At 41.0% G+C, this 13,788-nt stretch overlaps 1 protein-coding gene across 6 annotated transcripts in view; it reads left to right on the top strand.

Annotated features, from left to right (window-relative positions):
• The window catches only part of Mtus1 (microtubule associated scaffold protein 1), a 141,980-nt gene that overhangs the window by 122,835 nt on the left and 5,357 nt on the right, over window positions 1–13,788 (top strand). For 5 of the 6 annotated variants that reach the window (XM_046425956.2, XM_046425955.2, XM_058573120.1 and 2 more), the window contains 5 exons: window positions 8,342–8,556; window positions 9,478–9,583; window positions 10,621–10,694; window positions 10,839–10,934; window positions 13,286–13,402. In XM_046425956.2, coding sequence (XP_046281912.1) covers window positions 8,342–8,556; window positions 9,478–9,583; window positions 10,621–10,694; window positions 10,839–10,934; window positions 13,286–13,402 — 608 coding nt within the window. The remainder of the gene's footprint in view (window positions 1–8,341; window positions 8,557–9,477; window positions 9,584–10,620; window positions 10,695–10,838; window positions 10,935–13,285; window positions 13,403–13,788) is intronic. The other variant, XM_046425957.2, reaches the window with a different exon arrangement.

Below are 13,788 nucleotides of genomic sequence, written 5' to 3'. Positions count from 1 at the left end.
ACCCTTGTACCCTAAACAATGATTCATCAGGGAGGACAGGCAGAGTAGCTTGCGACTGACTTGAAATCACATTTCTATTCACACTAAATTAATTCTCTTGATTGTAACATGGTTTCTTCCAAGTCCAGCTCCTTTTCCTCAGGCCTGCACTGTGGAGTACACTGCCAGTTACCAGGCCATGCTTTCGTCTGGGATCCACTTTCATTCCTAGATGTTTTCATTTGCACATGGGATGTCTGTCTGCTGTTGTGAAAAGAAGAGCATCTGTTTTGCAGCCTGTCGTTGGCCAGTGAATGAACTGAAAACCAACAAAGCCTTTTCTGACCTGTCTTCATGGTAGGAGGAAGAGCGAGCACTGGCAGGAAGAACCTGCAGTCTCCTTGGAGGCCCAGCTGGCCTTGTGTCAGGAGGTAGAAGATAGGCTGACTGGGCCCAGTCATCACCCACCTGCCAGTAAGACTTCTCGTCAGAACTAATCAGTGTAGGGGGAAGGGGGAAAAGATCATTTTTAACTGTCCATGGAATGATACCTAATCACAAGAGCTCCAGGATTTGCTTCCTCAAAGGTACTTTTTTCCCCGCGCCAAGACTGATCTTTCAGTCTTTCAGCACCTCCACAAGATAATTAAGCTCTTAATTCCTTGAGGTGTCCATTATAGGTCTAAGTTAACTTCTCTCTTCTGCATCTCAGACTTGGGAAATAGCGGGTCAGATCCTATTTGGTGTTTTGTGCTATAGTACTCAAAGGCTTTTGAGGTCTCCACTGAAGTCTGACATTTTAGCTCCCTCTTTGATAAAATGAGATTTGTGGGAATAGCTATTTATCAACTCAAAGTATTATTATATTAAATGAAAAATAAACATAAGAACAAAGTATCAATGTGCTTTTCAAAAACATAAGAACCCTTTGTAAAGTCTGAACTGAGTTTTAAAGATGGGTCTTATTTATGGGAGAGTTGATTTGATAGTGCAGGCATCTTGTAAAAATCAATTTCTTGTAAGTTATGATCAGTGGAAGACTTTGAAATTGGTTCATGTCAATTCATGGGTATTATGCCCAAGAGCCATGAGAAAAACCTTTGCAGCTAATTCTGAAATTTACAAAAAACCCTCGTCTAGCACATGTCTGCCAGATTTGTTGGGTCATGTGGGAAAAACAAAAGTACTTTTGAGGAAGTAAATCGTGGAGCTCTTGTGATTAGGTATCATTCCACAGTCTGTGAAGACTCCACAAAATTTAATAGTAACTATGTATTTCTCTAAATAAACTATAAGGTTGGCAGAATAGGTGGTATTCATTCCTACCTTGTTAATCACAACCTAGAAGCCCAGGAAGTTGGAAAAGCCTATATGTCTGATGGTCTAGGCCTCAACTCTTTATTGTTCTACAGAAGACTGCCTTCCCACAAAGTATCAATGTGCTTTTCAAAAAGTGCTTATTGGCCTATAATCCCAGTGGCTCAGGAGGCTGAGGCAGGAGGATTTCGAGTTCAAAGCCAGCCTCAGTAATTTAGTGATGCCCTAAGTTACACAGCAAGACCCTGTATCTAAATAAAATGTTTAAAAAAGGGGTGGGATGTGGCTCAGTGATCAAGTGCCCCTAGGTTCAATCCCTGGTACCAAAAAAAAGGTGCTTATTGGATACTTCGTTGAATACTATTACCTCCAGTTTTAAAAGAGCCCACCCTGCTTTAAGAGTCACCAACATCATTACTGGCCCTGGAAGGGTTCAGTAGGATTTCTCTTCAGTATGATATTACGAAGTAATCACACTACTACGGTAGAAGGTAGTGTATCTGTTCTTGGTTCTGAGGGTGGGGACAGAAGTCAGATAAAGTTATGCCGAGAATTATACCAACTGTGTGCTGTTTGAGAAAGGAGTGAAGGAGACCAGAACTAAGAGCAGGTGGCTTGTTTCCAGTCAGCCAAAGAGATTGAAAGAGGAATTCAAAGCAGACCAGCAGAGTTGGACCCAGGTGTCTCACTTCCCTCATGGGTGGTGCAGAGAAGAGCCCAGCGGGCTTGCCAGGACCTAGGGAAGGTGTGCATCTGCAGGGGGAGAATGAGTCGAAATCTTGTTTGGCTCTTCTTTTTCTTATGTAGCTCCACAAAAATTTGCCTCACCTTCCATGTGAACGTACCTCCCCTGAAACTAGGAAAATTCTGTTGTAGATGATGTCAAGAGCAACCATAGTTGATAAGGTTTGAGATGGAGGTACACTACTACACTAGCTCCCTGTCATCTGTGGGCATGCATGCATGTTTTTTGGTGGTTTTTTTTTTTTTTGGAAATCCAAACAAGAAATGTGACTTTTTAACTGTTACGGAATCCCAAGCATGCCTTTGAGGACCCTCCAAACACATTTGAGTCAGCTAGAAATAATACAGTAACATTTACCACACTCTCAAGTCGGGCACAGGGCCAGGCACTTCATGTGTTAGCCTATTTAATCCCATAGGAGAAACACTAGTATTACCTCCATTTAAGAAATGAGGAAACAGGCTTGAAAAGCTTAAGTAATTTGCTCAAATCACATAGCAGAATGGTATGACAGATTTCAACCTAAGTGTTTTGGCTGTACTCTCTTAAGGCATTTATTTATGTTCTTAAAGTTTTTTTATTTTTTATTTTTTGTTGTTTTCTCATAATGGAACATGCTTCTGTGAAATGATCATTAAGAAAGCTCCTTATCACTTCAAAAGTATATGTTCAGGCCATGGGTGTGTACTCTCCTCTGTAAACAGAACATTTATTGGTCAACAAAGGGAAACTTGTCTGAGATGAAAATAAATCTAACCATCCCTTACAAAAACCCGTGAAGACTCTTGCTCCATAGGGGTCAGTTGCTAAAGGACCAGGGATGAATCCTGCTCTTTTTTTTTTTTTTCCTGGGGTTATGCTTGACTGTGGCATGGCAACTTTTCTAGATGTCATGCAAATAATTGTTTGAAAAGCAAAGCTTCAGGTATTTCTTCACTTCTTAGGGAAGGTTTCTCCCTTGCTCAGGTAGCTCAGGCAGACTATCCGGGCAGCTCTCTTTAAGTTTTTCCTGTACTTTCCTCAGCCTAGAATTCTTCTCAGGGGTGGTGTACCCCGGGGTCAAAGTATCGACTTCTGCTCTTTAATTGGTGTTACGTTTTAGAAATGATTCTTTAAGTGAGCCGGTGACTTTTCTGTAAATTCTGAAAACCATATTCCTCATTTTTAGGAAGATGGCTGTTAGCAAGCTCTCGTAGTTTACAAGTGGGTGCACAGAAGTCTCAGCTCTCCCCCAGGTCCTGGACCCTCAGTGGCTTTAATCATATGTGTGTTTTAAAATCCATCTAAGAATGATTGAAACAAGGACAAAAGGCCTCCTTTGCTTCAGCAAGTAGATTCTGTGTTCATGTAGTAAGTTCTTTAAAAAGTTGGTTGTCTGATTAACTGAGCGTGGGAATGAGCAAGACTGAGGACAGGAGTGGGAGGCAGCATAGGCATGTCGTAGATGTCTCCTGTGCTGTGATAAGTACCAGGGAAAGTCCATGGCCTTAAATCATGGGGTGACTTCCCTCCACTCCCTCCCTGCACAGTGTGTCCCTGCAGAGATGAAGCACTGTGCAAACCCTTTATACAGTGTTTACGTGTGCATCCCTTTAAAAGTAGCTCTGGAGTCCTCATGCCAGATAAATGTCTCCTTCGGAGCCCAGGAGAGTGGATTCAAACTACAGCCATTTGTGTGAGTGATAATTGTTGCACCCCAGCTGTTCTCCACACAGCACACTACAGTCCAGTAAACAGAGCAAAGGTCTCTGCACAGCTGCAGGCTGATGTCACCGTCTGGGGCTGGGCCTGCAGCTTTGGACTGTTGGAATAACAGCAGTAAACTACCCGCTGCCCATCTGACCCTTTTTCTTCCTCTTTCCCTTCCGGGTCCCTCCCGTCTGTCCTCACCTCACCTCACCTCATTCCTGGTGGCCAACAAGAGTGCACACTATTTGGACTTTTTGTTTTTTTCTAAACAGAGGAAACACCCTGTCCGGTGGCTAATGTGAAAGGATTTCTGTGTATCCTATTTGATTTGAAACTCTGTACCATAGCTATATAGTGAAAACGGATGGTAGTTTGATTTTTGGCAAATGCATTGAAATCCACCAGGTACGGTAACTTAAGGAGACAGGTTAAGTTTATTACTGAGTTACTGGCTTCACTCAGGCACTTCTATTTCTGATAGGAGCTTTCAGAGAGCTCAGATCATGTTAGCACTTTTTCTTTTTTAAAAATTTTGCTGATATTTGAAATTCCAAAGGAATTAAGTGAAAAGGCCATGTCAAACCAAGATTTCTGTGACGTGAGGGCTATTTGATACCATCGTTGAAAATTTGCAAAGCATTTTCTATTGGCTATGTCCATATAAATGTCTAATATGGAATGTGCACAGGAATCTTCAGAGAAAGGTTCCCATCCTTGTGGCCCTGTCCTGTCATTTTATTTGTACATACTGTAGAGTAAGTTGGCGGAAGCTAACGTTTTATTTACTCATTTGACTAACATTTGACTTATTGAATCTTTGTTTTCTCCTTTGATAAACAGTGGAATATCAGTGAATGTGAAAGGTGTATTTTGATACTGGGGAATCAAACCCTCACACATATTAGACTTTACCACTGAGCTATATCCCCAGCCTAAGATAGTCATTAACTTTTATGAAATTTTTTAAAAAATTAATTTCTAATATTTAATCCCAAAGGGCTACTTGTCTGCTGTTCCATGGGATAGCCCCTGTAATCTGGCCTTTGTCTACTTTTGGATCTTCAGCATTTCTGCTTGTAAACTTTTTAGTCCCCAAGGTCACACTGTTTGGTCTTTTGCTACTGCTCATGTTGGAATATAATTTTTATTCTTGATACCAGAAATTTATTTATATCACATGGCTTAGTTTAAAAACCTATTGACCACATTGAAACTATAATATACCACCTCTCACTCATCAGGATGGCTCCACATATTTTGGTGAAGATGTGGAGAAACCAGACTCTCATACAGCACAATGCAGCCACTATGGAAACCAGTATGGTGGTCCCTCCAGTACTTAAAACTATAATCACCATATGATCCAGTAATTCTATTTCTGGATATGTACACACAGAAGAATTGAGAGCAGGTATTTGTATACACATTTTCACAGCAGCATTATTCAACCAGCCAAATGGTAGAAGCAACCCAAGTGTCCATCAACAGGTAAATGTGTGAGTTTGAGATATATTATATATATATATATATATATATATATATATATATGAATGATAAAATGTTATTTGGCCATAGAAAGGAAGGAAATCCTGACCATGCCAAGTCGGATAAGCTGGACAAGAACTGTGTGATTCCAATCATGGGAGGTTCCTGGAGCAGTCTCAGTCTGGAGAATGAAAGTGAAATGGTGGTTTCCAGAGGCTGGGGCAGGGTGGGAGGAGTTATCAATTGATAAGTATTTTTAGTTTGGGGGGGGGACATGGAGAGAAAAGCTCTGGAGATGGATGGTGCTGACAGTTGCACAGCAATGTGAATGTACTTAATGCCATTGAATTGTACCAGTAAATTTTATGTTTTGTCAATTTTACCACAATTTTTTAAAAAATATATTAAAAATCTGACCAAACCTGGTTCCCCCTAGCTCCAACTGGATGGGAACTCACTTGGGTGCCACTCACTGGAACTCTAGGTGTAGCCCAATATTGCTGCTTCTTGTATCTGTATCTTCTTAGACTAGGAGCCTCCTGGGACAGGCGCCATCCTGTTCCCCACCAGCTCTTGGAACAAGAGGCAGCTTAGGTAGGGTAGGAGGAGCACAGTCTCTGGCACAGATTGAATCAGAATCTAGGCTGCTTGCCCAAATCCAGCCCTCTGCCATTTACCAGCACTGTGCCTATGGGCAAAGTATTTACCCTCCCTGTGTTAGTTCCCTTATTTGTACATTTAGGAATTGGGTTCTCATAGGATCTCAGGGTTCAACAAGTATGGACCCCTGTTCTGTGTCAGTCACCAAGTTGCTTTTCTGTCTCATCGAACGTTCCTTTCCCCTTGTGTGAGATAGCTCTCGAGCACTTGGTCAAATACCTGAGATAACCAACTTAGAAAGAGAAAAAGGTTATTTTGGCTCCCAGTTTTAGAGGTTTCAGTCCATGATTTGTTGGCTCTGTTGCTTTGAGTGAGGCCATATGTCATGGCAGAGCAAAAACCATTTCGTGACTGGGGAATGAGAGAGGAAGACGCTGGGGTCCCACAGTTCCCTTCTAGAGCACAGAGCACACCCCAGTGACCTAATGACCTCCTGTTAAGTCCAAACTTCCAAGAGGTTCCCCTACTTCTCAATAGCACCTAGCTGGGGGCTAAAGTGGTACCTCATGGATCCTTGGGGGGGACACTTAAATCTAAACTATAGCACCTCTTCAGTAAATATTTATGGATTTATTTAAGGGTTCTCTTTGGTAGACATTATTCTTGGCCACTACTTTAACATGCCCTCCTTTTCCTCTGAAAGAATTCTGATTTGGGACAAATGACTTTGGTTAGTTTTACCACCACGTGGCAAATTCCTGGAGAAACAAGTCTACACCATTATAAGAAGTTCATCCCAGAAACCAGCCAATTTCACATTCTTTAGGTAGAATAATGATTGATCTAAAATATTCTTTTCTTTGCCCTAAAACAGTTTTTTTTTTCATAATTCCTAAAAGGTATTTTTTTAAAGCAAAAGAAAGGTAAGGATTAATTCAACAGATTTACCAGTGACTGCTTTGTGTTAATCTATGGGCACTGTGCAGTATTCAAAATACAAACCAGCTGCGCATGGTTGCACAGGTCTATAATCCCAGCGGCTCTGGAGGCTAAGGCAGGAGGATTGAGAGTTCAGAGCCAGCCTCATCAAAAGTAATGTGCTAAACAACTCAGTGAGATCTGACTCTAAATACAATACAAAATAGGGCTGGGGATGTAGCTCAGTGGTCGAGTGCCCCTGAGTTCAAACCCCAGTAACAACAACAACAACAAAAACCCGCTGATGTTCTGTTTACCTGTTTTTATTCAGTGGTGAAGGAAGGCTGGGAAATCTTAAAGTCACGCTTCCTGAGACATTTGAGATCTTCTAGGATTTACTAGAGTGTGTAAATAGGTACCTCTGTGTTATACAATGTATTGTATTGTGCATAGTCCTCTTTTTAATAGTGATAGGGAAAAGGTAAATGTCTCACATTAAAATTGTGTTTATCATATTACTTTGCTTTTTAAAAATATGCTAACCTTTCAGTATATTTATTTGATATTAGAGCTTTTAAAAGGTAGTACTTTATTCCTAAGGTTTTTATGTGATTTGTGTTTAGTATATTCTGATATTTTGTTTTTACACTTATATTTTTGAAATAGCAAATTGCCATCAACTCAAATTCAGTACAAGTTAAAAGTCCATTTGTTTCTTTTGTGTGATTGCTGCTGCTCCTTCTGTGTCTTAGCTTCTAACCCTGGCTGGTCTAAGTGGAGTTACCTGTCATCAGAAATACTTTGGCCAGAGAAAGGCTGAGGGTGTGGCCAGTGATCTAGAGCATTTGCAGAGCATGCACAAGGCCCTGAGTTTCTTCCCCAGCATAGCATCACAAAACAAAATAAAGAAAAGCAATACATACATACTTTGGCCAATGTGGGCTCTTCTCTTTATGGCCATTGCCCAGACTGGTCATCACAGAAAAGAGTGATCTTTACTCGGGAACCCAGCTCTTCTCATACCACTTGGTAGTCAGTCTTTTGGGGCGTCTTATGGTTGTCTGTTGTTGTTGTTTCTTCCAGATATCATTCCCTTTTGTTCCTTTTTATAGTTCAGTTATACACTATTATGCTTGAAAATCTGGTTTTGTTAGCCAGCTTTCGGTTCTATAATGAAAACACTTGAAATAATCCAGTTATGAAGGAAAAAAGACTTGTTTTGACTTAGTTTTGGAGGTTTCAGCCCGTGGTGAGGCAGTGTAGCCTGGTGGGGAGGGGAGGGAGTATGTGGCAGAGCAAACCATTTGCCTCATGGCTGGGATATGAAAGAGGAGGAGGAAAGGGCCTGGGGTCCCGCCATCCACTTCAAGGCATGCCCCAGTGACCTAAGACCTCCCAATCACCACCGTCCAATAGCATCAGGGCTGGAGACCAAGCCTTCATGGGCCTTTGGGGACATTCAAGATGCAAACTAGGACTGGTCACCAGAGGAGTGAGACCTTACTGTGTACGCCTCTGGAGTCACCATCAGGGGTTGTGAACACTGTGAATTTAGGACATTCAACAAATTCAGCGGCAACTTTCCCTTTCTCTTCCATCTCCTTTTAGTTGCTGCTTCGACAACCTGTGAGAAATTAGAAAAAGCGAGGAATGAGTTACAAACAGCCTATGAAGGATTTGTCCAGAAGCTTAACCAGCAGCACCAGACGGACCAAGCAGAACTGGAGAATCGGCTGAAGGAGTTTTACACTGGAGAGTGTGAAAAGCTCCAGAACATTTACATTGAAGAAGCAGAGAAGTATAAAATCCAGCTGCAAGAGCAGGTCTGTGCCCTGCTGGAGGGAGTGTGCTGAGCTTCAATCTCTGTTCATACCTCTCGAGGAGTTTCCCTTGGTCTTTTAGTTGAATAGGTTAAAAGAAATTGTCTTAATTGAATTTTTCTTATGATCAAAGCAATGTATATATGCTGAGTTAGAGAAGGGAAGAAAAAGAAAGAAGGAAAAGATAAAATTTAAAATAGCCTTTCGTTTTTTTTTTTTTTTTTTGGTCAGGGGTGGGATGCAGGTGATTGATACTCAGGGACACTCAACCACTGAGCCACATCCCCAGCTCTGTTTTATCTAGAGACAGGGTCTCACTGAGTTGCTTAGCACCTTGCTTTTGCTGAGGCTGGCTTTGAACTTGTGGTCCTCCTGCCTCAGCCTCCCAAGCCACTGGGATTACAGGGATGTGCCATCATTCCTGGCTAAAACAGGCCTTTATCCAAGTACCTAGATTTGGAAGCATACTGGTGTTTGTTCGAATTTTGTCCCCCTCCTCCTCCTTCCTTCCACTCCCGTTCCCCCTCACCTCCTCTTCTCTAACCCATTTTTTTCCCACTGACTAGGATATTGTAAACCTCTTTTCGCTTAATTTTTCATTTAGCAAGTATTTACACAGTGTCTACTGTACATGCCAGTCCTGTGCTAGGGGCTGAGGATGTGGTGGTTAGTGTGACAGGGCCACCTATCACTGTCATTGTGAAGCATCCTTTGGATGGACTCTGCCATTGCCACCAGAGGGCCCTGGGGACAGGAGTAGAGCAGTAAATGCACACTGAGCCGTTCTTCACGTGGTCTTTCCTTGGCTTAGGCAACCCTTAAGCTCTGGAGCCACTTTGTATGAAGTCACCGAATGTCGCTGCTTGTTTATTCAACATAGAACTTTGGGTTTTACCAGGAAACTGTTTTGTTTGTTTTTTATAGTTCGACAACTTAAATGCCGCCCATGAAACCGCTAAGCTGGAAATTGAAGCTAACCACTCGGAGAAAGTGGAATTGCTAAAGAAGGCCTATGAAAACTCCCTTTCAGGCAAGGATGTTATTTGCTATTTAAAAATGAGATAATGGAAAAACATGACATTTCTTTAAGCAGAAATGATTCATACTTTCCCCTCCAGAGAATGCCCTGTGGTATTCATCTTGGGGTGTTCTTGGTTTCTTTTTATATTGTTCATTGTTAATGGAGGCCCTTTCTCCCTAAGGATACAAATAAGCATTTGTTATAAAGGCCAGTCTTTTAGGAAGCAGTATGAACTTTTAGAGATTTTAAAGGCCTTTTTGGTGTTGGTTGTTGTAGCTGGGTGCTATTTTATGCTCCTGGGAAGTTGAAGGCATCAGTTTTATATCATGCCACAGTGAAGGAGCCACAGTACCTGCCTTGCACACCAGCACTGCTGTGAAATGTAGGCAGCGCTCACTGGATCAAGAAAGAAGCCTTTGTTATTATCTCTCCTGTCATCACTGGAAAGATTGAGGTTGAAGGAAAAGAACAAGAAGCACTTTCTTTCAGAACTTGACAGTGTGGCTGGAGTCTTCACACCAGCCAGGGGCATCTTGGGGAGGAGCACACACACACACACACACACGTGGTGGGAATTGGCTGTGTGACTTTGAGCAAGGACTTTTCTCATCAGAAAAATAGAGCTGCGTGAGGTCAGAGATGACGATAGGTGAAGGTGACTGGCTCACAGTAGACATTTAATAAACATTGTTTTTCCATCTTTGTGCTGGAAACAAGCTTAATCTTAGTAGGCTATTGTGTTGAGGAAGTGCACATTGAAAAGAACACAGGGCTCCAGACCTAGAGTCCGCAGCCCTTGTTTTGAGACCCTGCCCTCTGTTCTGTGCTTTCTAAAGTCTCTTGGCTCTGTGGGTCTCAGTGCCCTACCCACCTCATAAAGCCATTCTGAGAACAGGTTGCTTAATTTATGTGAAGGCATCATGCAGATGTAAAGTAGCCCCGTTATAACTTCATGACGAGCTCATACTTCTGTATGCTTCAGCAACTGTGGAATGCAGCAATCACAGAATGTTATTGCCTTAAAAAAAAAAAAATCTCATTTTCAGAAATCAAGAAGAGCCATGAAATGGAAAAGAAAATGCTTGAGGATTTACTTTATGAGAAGCAGGAATCACTAGAGGTAGGTGAATCTCAATATCCTCCTCCAAACAAAAAGCCATCATTCTGGATGTCTGTGGTTTGGATATGTCCCTGTGTACCTTCGCTCTGTTTTCTGCTAGATGTTGATTAACTGACATCCTACATGTCATTGTTTGTCTTTTAGAAACAAATCAATGATCTGAAGAGTGAAAACGATGCTTTAAATGAAAAGCTGAAATCAGAAGAGCAAAAAAGAATATCCAGGGAGAAGGCAAATTTGGTAAGTTGTGTGCTATCTATCACTACTGAGTTTTTCTTCTGAAAAACTGAATCTGAGTTGCCTCTCAGATTCAGTGTTCAGCAGCCAGAGAATTAATGCAAATTTGGAATCCTCTTGATGTCTTGCAGTTTGGTTTTTTTTTTAAATGTAAAACAGCTTCTCTTTGTTTACTGGTATCTCCTTTCTTTTTACATTCTAAAAGCTGACAGAAAGAAAGTTAATATATTCAGGGTGGTCTGAGCAAATACCTACAGGAAACTATCAGGGTCAGGGTTTTATGTGAAAACCATCTTTTTAAAAAAAATAATGATTGTAATATGATTTATTACAAAGTTCCCCTTTTTAAATTTCCAGTTTATTTTCTAGGATATTCATTATGCATCACTCACCACTGTCTAATTACAGAACATTTTTATCACTTCAAATAGTATCCCTGACCCATTAGCCATCACTCCCCATTTCCCCCCAAACCTCCTGCACTAAGCAGCCAGGCAGCCTTTCATGTCTATGGATTTGCTTGTTGTGGACATTTGATCAGTAGTGTGTGGCCTTTTGTGATTGACTTCTTCTCTTGGCATGATGTTCTCGGGTTTGTCCATGTGGGAGCACATGCCAGTACTTAACTTCATTTCCCTTTATGAGTAAATGATGTTTCTTTGTATAGATAAACCATTACTTTTGAAACATGAATTTATCTTGAAAGCTCACCTTTCTCTTATAGTGTGTTATCCCTACTCCCCTGCCCTTTCCTTTATTTTTAATTTAAAAAGCGGATTTTTTTTTTTTTTTTGGTCCTTGCTGCTCTTAGTACCACTGTTTCCATTACAAGTATTTGTGCTCTGGGATTGCAGAAACAAAGCTTTGTGCCACTTAAAATCTGTTGCCAAGCCACCTGTAATCCTCGTCACTGGGGAGGCTGACGCAGGAGGATGGCAAGTTCCTGGAGGCCAGCCTGGGCAACTTAACGAGATTCCTATCTTTAAAACTAAAAAGGGTTGGGGATGTGCCAGAGTGGTAAAGAGCCCCTGGTTTAAATCCCCAGTACTATAGGGGTTGGAGGGAGATGAGATGGGATTTGTTATTTTCTGGGCAAAAAAGTTATGTGTATAAAGATTGTATAATATAAAATTTAAGAGCTTAGTTTTGAAGATCCAAGTGTCAATCCCTGTTCAGATCTTTTCTGGTTCTGATACCTTTCTGGACCTTTTCTGAGTGAGTCACTTGACTTGCAGAACGTGTTTCCTCGTTCTGTGAAGTAAAGCTTTGGAGGCTGGGATTAAGTAATCCCTAAAACCTATTCCCTGATTCTCCCAGGATTGGTCCAGAATGGGAATAGTGCCCCATAGGGTAATTTTGATCATCCCAACTACTGAATCTTGAATCTTTAACAAAAAAAGTCTTTTGTTAAAGATCTGATTAATATTATTCTGTTAATTAATATCACAGATTTTGAATGGTTCAGTTGAATTTCTATCGATAAAGCAAACAGTAGGGTGTGGGGTGGTGTGGGGTCCATCCTGGTGGTTTGATCTCTGGATGTTTCCACTAATGACTGTTTATTTTGGGAAGAATTTTATGTGCTATGTGCCAGGTAGTTGATGGGATGTCAGGATACAAAATGATAGTGTTATGGCCACCCTAGAAGTAGGGCCAAGCCAATACTATCAGAAGAAAAAATTCAAAGACTCAGGACATGATTACTGTTTCTCCAGAGAGCCCTATAAGTGAACTGCCTTTTACTCCTGATCTGGTACTGACTTTTCTTAAAACTGTTTTTCTCTTTTCTCCCTCTAAACACCACTAATAATGGACTTGTAGATTGCCTGATCTCTAGCCAGAGCTCCATTTGTATTATAAGCAATACTCTTGTTTCCAGTAACTTTTTTTTTGTATCGGGGATTGAACTCGGGGGCACTCAACCACTGAGTCACATTCCCAGCCCTATTTTGTATTTTATTTAGAGACATGGTCTCATTGAGTTGCTTAGCACCTCACCATCGCTGAGGCTGGCTTTAAACTTGTGATCCTCCTGCCTCAGCCTCCCGAGCCGCTGGGATTACAGGCATGTGCCACAGAGCCCAGCTCCAGTAACATTTTTGATGCTACCAATATCTTTTCTGCATGAAGTTACTGATAATTGAGTGAAATGTTTTCAATATTACAACTATAGTCCTTGAGATTAAATGATCTTAATTCTTCTTTTTTACCTCTTTCTCTAAAATTGCTCAAAGAAGGAGGAAATGCTTGCTACTTGTTTTTCCAATGTCTAACTTTAAAAGATTCTTTATATTAAAGAGACTCTATGACTGTATGAAACAAGTCAGAACAATGTTGAACTGTGTCTTTTCCAGAAGAACCCTCAGATCATGTATCTGGAGCAAGAACTAGAAAGCCTGAAAGCTGTGTTGGAGATCAAGAACGAGAAACTGCATCAACAGGACATCAAGTTAATGAAAATGGAGAAACTGGTAGGTCTTCTTTCAGGAGAGTAGATTCAGGATCTTACCAAATGTTATTAATACCTGCGAAATAGGAATCAAACTCTGAGTCTTAGAACTATGGAGTTTGGTTCACCAATACTTAGATGTATTTGGACATTATACAAAAGGTAATTTCATTTTCTTTTCCAAGTTTGATCAAGGCTGATTGATTCATTGTTGCCTTCTAGAATATTTGTTTTTCAAGAAATATGTAAAGGAGCATTCAGTTCTTGGAAAAACTATAACCAAATGAATCAGACTCATGTTTCAGTGGTCTGTGAATCTTCACCTGTATAATAAAAGTTTTGGGATAACATAAAATTAATAACCACCAACTCTGGGTAGGTTTCTCAGGTCCAGAACAGTTGGGTATG

The sequence above is a fragment of the Marmota monax genome, unplaced genomic scaffold (genome assembly GCF_021218885.2).
Source record: "Marmota monax isolate L192 unplaced genomic scaffold, Marmota_monax_Labrador192_F-V1.1 WCK01_AAM20220418_F8-fsc00197, whole genome shotgun sequence".
NCBI lineage: Eukaryota > Metazoa > Chordata > Mammalia > Rodentia > Sciuridae > Marmota > Marmota monax.
This window is presented reverse-complemented; position numbering and strand designations above follow the sequence as displayed.